This window comes from Protopterus annectens, chromosome 7.part0 (assembly GCF_019279795.1).
Source record: "Protopterus annectens isolate FY-2018-M chromosome 7.part0, PAN1.0, whole genome shotgun sequence".
Lineage (NCBI taxonomy): Eukaryota > Metazoa > Chordata > Ceratodontiformes > Protopteridae > Protopterus > Protopterus annectens.
Window position 1 is genome coordinate 1,990,002,557 of NC_056739.1, and position 9,244 is coordinate 1,990,011,800.

At 38.8% G+C, this 9,244-nt stretch overlaps 1 protein-coding gene across 1 annotated transcript in view; it reads right to left on the minus strand.

Moving 5' to 3' along the window:
* The window catches only part of RPN1 (ribophorin I), a 937,203-nt gene that overhangs the window by 467,279 nt on the left and 460,680 nt on the right, over window positions 1-9,244 (minus strand). Inside the window, exon 6 of the mRNA XM_044078412.1 lies at window positions 8,755-8,854. Coding sequence (XP_043934347.1) covers window positions 8,755-8,854 — 100 coding nt within the window. The remainder of the gene's footprint in view (window positions 1-8,754; window positions 8,855-9,244) is intronic.

A 9,244-nucleotide genomic window follows, 5' to 3' on the forward strand; every position in this document is an offset into this window, starting at 1 on the left:
CTTTCTCTAAGTCCACAAAGACACAATGCAACTCCTCATGACCTTCTCTGTACTTCTTCATCAACACTCTCAGAGCAAACATCGCATCTGTAGTGCTCTTTCCTGGCATGAAACCATACTGCTGATCACTAATCATAACCTCCCTTCTTAACCTAGCTTCCACTACTCTCTCATAACTTCATGCTGACACTGATCAATTTAATTCCTCTGCACATCAACGTTATTCTTAAAGATCGGTACCAAAACACTTTCTCCATTCCTCAGGCATCCTCTCACTTTCCAAGATTTCATTAAACAATCTAGTTAAAAACTCCACTGCCATTTCACCTATACACCTCCATGCTTCCACAGGTACGTCATCTGGACCAACAGCCTTTCCATTCTTCATCATCTTCATAGCTATCCTTACTTCCTCCTTGCTAATCCACAGTACTTCATGACTCACTATCCGCGCATCATCCAACCTTCTCTCCCTCTTATTCTCTTCATTCATCAGCCCCTCAAAGTACTCTTTCCATCTGCTCAACACACTCCTCGCGTGCAAGTATGTTTCTCTCATTATCCTTTATCACCCTTACCTGCTGCACATCTTTAATAGCTCGGTCCCTCTATCTAGCCAATTGGTACAGGTCCTTTTCTCCCTCCTTAGTGTCCAACCTTTCATACAACTCTTCATACGCCATATCCTTAGCCTTCGCCACCTCTCTCTCTGCCATGCACCTCATCTCCTAAACTTTTGTCTACTTTCTTCATCTCTCCGACAATCCCACTTCTTCGCCAACCTCTTTCTCTGTATACTCTCCTGTACTTCTTCATTCCACCACCAGGTCTCCTTGTCCTCCTTCCTCTTTCCAGATGTCACACCAAGCACCTTTCTAGCCATCTCTCTTTCTAGCTGGAGTTTCCCAGCTATTTGGTAACTCTTCACTACCACCCAGTGTCCGTGTTAACTCTTCCCTGAACTCCACCTCACAATTACCCTTTTTCAATTTCCATCATTTGATCCTTGGTGCTGCCCTCACACTCATCCTCCTCTTGATCACCAGTGTCATCCTACAAACCACCATCCTATGCTGCCTAACTACACTTTCCCCTGTCACCACTTTACAGTCTCCAATCTCCTTCAGACTGGCCCTTCTACATAAGATATAATCCACCTGTGTGCATCTTCCTCCACTCTTGTATGTCACCCTATGTTACTCCTTCTTGTTAAAATATGTATTTATCACAGCCATGTCCATCCTTTTCGCAACATCCACTACCATCTGACCTTCTGCATTCCTTTGCTTAACACCATACCTACCCATCACTTCCTCATCCCCTCTGTTCCCTTCACCAGCATGCCCATTGAAATCTGCTCCAATCACCAGTCTCACCCTTGGGTACAGTCATCATCACTTCATCCAACCCACTACAAAATTTTTCTTTTTCATCCATTGCACACCCAACTTGTGGAGCATATGCACTAACAACATTCATCATTACGCAAAAAGATAAACGAATCCTGAGCGCTCCACTATGAGCGGCCAAACCACATGGACACGTGTAGTGTAAAATAAGAATTATTTATTTTAAGTGTACAATTATAAAATCCACTTTTCGTCGAGAAAAACTAACTCAACTTCTTCAGAAAAATGAATGACAACTATTTCTTCATGCAGGTGTCTTAAATAGATTTCAAGACAAGTCACGTGGGGTTATAATTGACATGTGCAAAAGTGGTTGACAATATTTTAAAGAAATATATAGTGCGTGAAACTTAAATTTCCAAAGACTCGTGGTCATTCTTAGAGAGTATTAAGCTCAAGTTCAGTGAGGACCATTTGTTAGCTACAATCGATGTAAAAGATCTATACTCATCTATTCCACACAGTGAGGGGATCAAGTGGGTTTCATGCATGCTGAGACATTTAGGTGCTCCCACAAGTGAGATACAACTTGTAGAAGAGCACATTGACACTGTTCTTACAACTACGTGCTTTTTAATACTGGAGTATACCATCAGAAAGTTGGAGTGGCAATGGGCTCACCTTGTGGTGCCAGCCTAGCAAACATGGTGATGGCATATTGGGAAAGAGAACATGTGTTAACAAACCCAATATACAAAGACCAAATCCAGTTTTATACTCTGTTCTTAGATGATATTTTCATCTTATTTAAAGGTAACTCAGACAAAGTACAACAAATGCTGGAGGGCTTCAATTCCAGTACTAACTTTTTGAAGTTTATGTTTAATTATAGTAAGGATAGAATAGCATACTTAGACGTGGAGCTGAGTAAAGACTACCAGGAAAGGATCTATGTATCTAGAATTTTTCGAAAGGATAGCTATTCTAACATGTTCCTACATTATACCAGTTGCCATCCCACATTCCAGAAAAAATCTGTGGTGAAAGGACAACTGGTCAGGGCTGCTAGGATGACATCTAAAGACACTGAGTTTGAGGATGAGTGCAACCTACTACAATCCTTTTTAACACAGAGAGGGTACCCACCGCCTCTTTTGTATGAGATCATAAAAGAGGTCCAACATAAGAGGATGATTGGTGTATACACTCCAGTATTGAGTAACAGTCCTGCTGTTAGTCCGTGGGTAAGACTAGAAAAACAACCATTTAGTCCTTACAGTTTCATTTGTACTTTTAATGTAGACTCCTATGAGGTAGTAGACATCATCTCAAAAAATTGGGACATCCTCATGAGAGAGAGTCATTTTAGAGCATCCTTTCCACCATCACCTAAAGTAGTCTACAGACGGGGAAGCAACTTGAAGACAATTTTGGAGACCAATTCTAGACCACCCAATAATAGAGACGGCATATATAAATGTAATATGTGCCACCTTTGTAAACACATAGATACGGGTTCTAATTTTGTCATAATCATCTTCTTTCGGCTGTTGTAATAGGTAATAATAAATTTAACACGACTGGCAAATATGACTGTAGAAGTAAACAGGTTGTCTACTTAGCTAAGTGTGTAGTATGCCCAGCTTTCTGTATAGGCAAAACCGATAGAAAGCTGGGTGAGAGAATATATGAACACATATATTGCAGAGGTAAAAACAAATTTGAAAACACACTAGCTAGACAGGTAAGTGAACACAAAGGACACCGGTTCAAATTTAGGGTCCTCCAACAATTGAGAAGTGATGGAAGAGGAGGACCGGAGTCATTAAAATTAGAAAGAAGTGAACTTCTCTGGCAATTGAGAGTTAATGCCTGTCAGTATCCAGGTATAAATGAAATGAGTTCTATAATGTGTATCTTACGGTTAAAAAATCTAGCTACATAAAAAACAGGTAACTACAAGTATATTATGTCATTATAGGCGGAGGGGGTACTGTTTAGATTAGTTATAGCATGGTTGCCACACTATTGTTCTTTATCTCTTACCCTATTATAACAATGCACAATTGTGTCTATATACTTTTAGGATGTAATTGATTTTATATGGCACGTATCAGAATTGACATATTTAGTATGTTCATAGATGCTTGGTGTGTTATGATACGAGAATAGATCCAAACAAGCCAGTAAGGACAACTGTTACTGAATAGTTTAAATAGTTTAAATATTTTGGATAACAGCTTTTGTAACAGTTGATGTTGTGTGACGAATATGTACATTAATGTTTATTTTTTTTTTATGTTTAAACAATATTTTGGTAATAGCACAATGTGCGATCACATACTACTTTAAGTACTGATTAGTCAATTATAACCCCATGTGACTTGTCTTGAAATCTATTTAAGACACCTGCATTTAGAAATGGTTGTCATTCAGTTTTCTGAAGAAGATGAGTTAGTTTTTCTCGACGAAAAGTGGATTTTATAATTGTACACTTAAAATAAATAATTCTTATTTTATGCTACACGTGTCCATGTGGTTTGGCCGCTCATAGTGGAGCGCTCAGGATTCGTGTATCTTTTTGCCTAGTGGTTTTACTATTGTTCAATATTCATCATTACACCATCAATTTCCAGCTTCATAAACATCACTATCCTACACTCTTTTCACCTCCAAAACACTCTTAGCATACTGTTCCTTCAGGATAACCCCTACGCCATTTCTCCTCCCATCCACACCATGATAAAACATTCTGAACCCGCCTACGATACACCTAGCCTTGCTCCCCTTCCATCTGGTCTCTTGCACACACAATATACCAACCTTCCTTCAGCCAATCATATCAGCTAGCTCTCTCCCTATACCAGTCATACTGCCAACATTCAAAGTTCCGACCTTCACTATCACAGTCCTAGCCTTTACCTGCCTTCGGGCATGCCTTCCCCCCTCTTCTCCTCCTACGGCCAACAGTAGCCCAATTTCCGCCAGCACCCTGTTGGCCAACAGTACTGGTGGAGGTCATTGTTAACCTGGGCCTCGACCGATCCGGTATGTATATCTGTACTGTTGTCCGCATGTATGATTTGGCAAAATTTTACGCCGGATGAATATAAACAGCTGTAAAAAGATTGAAGCATCACTTCTGGAGCAATTACTATCAACCTTTTAGCACAATAAATCTGGACAAAGCCTACAATAATGGAGAGTCAAATGCTCAAAAATAACAAATTTAAAATACTGGTCTTTGAAAGTTGCAAGAACAATGTGATTTGTGCATTTTGTGAAAGGTATTAAGTCTGGAATTCAAATGTATGCCATTAATGACTTCTGTTCTCAGTGATTTACCAGAAAACCACAATTTTAAGAGAAGTCCAAAAACAGGAGGCAAAAATCTGGACAGTTGCGAGGTATGCCTGGAGCAGAATATACAATACTCTCACTAATGCAATTCTACCACAGTTTAAGGCACAAGACTATGCAGAAATATACCAGTAACACTGTTTAAGGGAAAACATTCAGTAATCAATTACTAAATGAGGCTCAGATTTGGCAGTAGTTCAAAATGTTGCCACAACTGTGACTGAAACAAGATTAAGGCCCATTACAGGGTTCAAAATACACAGCTAGCTTTTACAAGTAATTCTACTTATGGAGACAGACGGGCAGTATAATAAACAAACAGTTTATACTAATATCTTGCAGTAATTCACAGTCTATCGTGCAGTAATTCACAGTCTTCCCACATCTGCAAATCAAGTTAGAACACCAATATCCCAGAACCAATGAAAAAATGCAAATAGTTAACTTTTTTGCTAAACATGGAGGAAAATAAACAGAAAAATGCAAAAAGCATCACAACACAGGTCACTAAGTGCAACTTAAAATATTTGAGCAGAACTGAAGACAAAAGATGTTTTTCTTTCCTTTTGATACAATGCATGTTACTCGTAGTTAAAGGTGTTCCACGCCTCTCAGAGTCTTGCCAGATGTATGGGGTAACCAAGAGACCTTCTTAGCTATGACCTACGTACAACTCACAAAGAAATACAAAGCTTCTCTGCATAGTAAGCACAAAGTTAATACAGACCACAAATGTAAATAACTGAAGCAAATGAAAAGAAGTTTCCAGTACCAAAATGCACAATCCACTGGTTTCTACTGCTAACTTATTACACTGTCCTAGTCTACTGACTGTAAAGCATTTTTCTTTTCTGTCACAGACATACCTACCAACCTAAGTCTTTGAGATCAAATTGACAAAACTATAAATAAAATTATTCAATTTCTTCTCTAAAAGACTTGATTTCAGAAGATGAAGCAGACAAGCAGGACAATGCTCAGCATGGGCATTATGAAAGCAAGAAGCAAGTTGAATACACTCCAAAAAGCTCTCTCCAACATTTCTATGTCCTCATTACTCTTTCAACAAACATGGCAGCTTTGACTTTAGTTGTGCAGCCATCACTTCTGGACTCTCAAACATCCATCACTACTAGGATTACCCATTTCTTCTAAAATGCCATCTCACAATATTCCTACTGTAACTCTGTAGACGAGCCCACATCTTCCTTCCAGTGGAATGTTCTCTTACAGAACATAAAACACACTGCTTTAAGGTGGGAGTGTTGGGCACTTTGGATGGACTCCAAGGAGGAGGCACTGATAACAGAAGCAGTGAAAGGATAAGTGCTTATTGTTTAAACATCTTTAAGAAACCAAACGGCTTCCTCCCATTAGCTTCTCTTAAAGGGTAAGTAATCTTCTCACCTGCTGCTATATTCCATTCAACCCTATCAAGGTGCACACCCAACTATATACTCTTCACAATCCACCTCTGCAGCCATGCAGCCAACAGTATGCAGAGTCAAGCAAAAACAAACTTCCCAAACCATACTTCAAGGGCAGGAAAGATGACCAAAAACATTCAGCCTTGTCATAACAGCTGGCAATCCAACATCACTTCAAAGTAGATAACAAATGAACAGACATTTTGCCTTTAGCCTAACAGGACAGTCTTTCTGGCAAATTTTAAAAATACTTTGTTATGGCCAATACCCATATCAATAAAAGATGTATTTTCAGGTTTCTTCTCTGCAAACAATTCAATTCTTCGTTAACCTAAAAGTTATATCCATGAAGTCTCTTGTTTAATTACACACCTTAATGCTACTCAGTGGGTGGCCAAACACTGCAACAAAAGGAATCCGTTCTGTAATGGTAGGTTGAATTTGAAAACAAGACCCAGAATTCCAGACTTGTACAAAATTCAAGCATTCAAAAAGCTGCAGTCCTTCTATTCAAAGAAGACAAACTTGTAATGAGTGCCATACTGACACTGTGAAGAGGCCAGGCAATCATCAGATTTTGCTATCTGGATGGAATACGAAGGTGCACAGCATTGTACAGTACTACATTACTGCAAGTCCTCTAAACACATTCCAGGTGCTAGGCACTCCCCACACAGAAATCCTGGAAGTACTGCACACTAACTAGGCCTCATACAGAATCACCTATAGCACATCTTCTGATGAAGATTTAATATCACCATGTTACCCCTGCATTACTCTATACCTCACCTGAAGGGGAAGGAAAAATTAAAAAGTAACATGCAAAAAGTCAGTACATCAAGTTGTATACATGCTGACAGTGACACTATTGCATTTGTGAAAATCCAGACTAATATGGGAATACACCCAAATTTTAGGATTAAGGAATAACGGTCCACATACTACCAACCAGCACAGCTTTGCCATTGGCCAAATGCCCAAGTTATTCCTACATACTCTGTATTGTTCCTGTTAACCTATACATTTACATTTGTAAACTAGCTAAGGGCTACTACTATTTTGAAGAATCCCAACAAAATGCATCACTAAAAATGATGTACCCTTCTCCAGGACAATGAAGTTACCGCTCTGCCCTCATATAAGACTTATCAGCTCTCAGACAAGATGAACTTTCTGATCCATTTACTGAGCAAAAAACAAGCATGCATGTGAAGTACATAGCCAGTTGTTTTCCATGTCGCTCTCTACTAGAATGGTCAAAATATCAAGCCTTTTATATTGGAATGACAATGTGTAAACTTACTGGATGGAAAGTTTTTTTTTTTTTTCAGATTCTGTAACATTTCTGCTTGTGCACCTCTTTAACCCTTTCTATTACCTGCACTTTCCAATTTCTTTTGATATAAGAGTGCACCCATGCCCATTTTCTTAGCCTGTGTGAGTGGTAAACAAAATATTAAATGTGCCAGAATGTTCACACGAGTGTAGTGGCAGTGGCACAAAACAATGTATACTACGCAAACTATACAGTTCATTGTAAAACTAAGCAGAACATAAAGTTGCTGCATGCAGCTGGATTACACGGATAGAATATATGTACAGATTCCCTGCCACCTCATTGAAGAATGCAATGTAAGTTGGTCAATTCAGGTAGGGTTCAGCATCTACAGTGAGTGACAATTCACAATTCAGGACCACTTTCCTAATATCAGAAATGTTTATAGCCACCTCAGCATCTGTAAAAGACAGTAATGCATATTGCTAGAAGAATGAATGTTTGTTTGGTCACATTGCACAACTGCATTGCGTAATCAGACGAGTCAAGTGTCGCATTTCATTTTGCTGTGGTCCAATCATATTAATTCTGGACTTTTCTTATATACAAGCTTCTCTATGTTTTTACTGGAACCAAGACCCAAATAAATTTAGTGTTTCCCTGGGTAAAGTTGTGCTAGGTAGGGGTCCACTGACTTTAACGGATACATCTCTGCACACAGACACACAGACACACAGACACACAGACACACAGACACACAGACACACAGACACACAGACACACACACACAGACACACACACACACACACACACACACACACACACACACACACACACACACACACACACACACACACACACACACACACACACACACACACACACAACACATGCCCATTGAAGTCTATGGACACATCTCACTTCTTCCCCAAGTTGATGTCACTGAGATTAAAGATCACAGTTTATCCTCAGTGGTATAGGCGTGAAGAAAACAAATTAGAAGTTAAAAAAGTAATCCGCTAAAAGAAGACTAACAATGCTCATCAAGGGAATCAAAATTCTAATCAGCAGTTAATTTCCCACACAGGATAGTACAAAAGATAAGTCACGCAAGTGGGACAAAATACTTTTATCAGCAATTAACCTATTTCACATCCTTAAAGACATAATTTAAGTGGTACCACTTTTAATGAGATTCAACAACTACAGATTTCCAGTATAACTGCAGCCTTTTTATCTACATGGGAGTGGTTAGTTAGACCTATGCATTATACAAAGTGCAACTGAAAGTATTACAATCACTAAAATTAAAACCAAATGCCAACTGCAGAGCAATACTTACTTGGCACCTTCCGGAAGAATAATCTTGACTGTAAGGGAATCGATAACCTGATCGTCAAAAACATGATCAACAAATCTCATCTTCAGAGCATACTGATCACCTAACAAAAACAAAGAATGACAACTTCAGATAATATTTTCTGAATTAAAACACACACACACAAACTACTAAGAAAGTTCATACTAATACATGACTTGCTTACACATGTCGAAGTTATGGTCTGTTCTGAATGTTATAACACATTCAAGGCAAAACAATGTTATAATGGCTCTTGACTTTTAAGTGCAGTTAGTTAGGAACATCTAATTCTAATACTAAAATATCCTGCGTGACACCTTTTTCATTCAGTTTCTGTTACCATTAACTACACAGCTAAGCTTTTCATTAATCCCACTGAATTCAAAAGACCACAAGCCAAGGAACCTCTACTTTTTCTGTTTTAATGTTGGACCATATTACTCAGTTCTCCTGAATTTCTCTGCTCTCATAA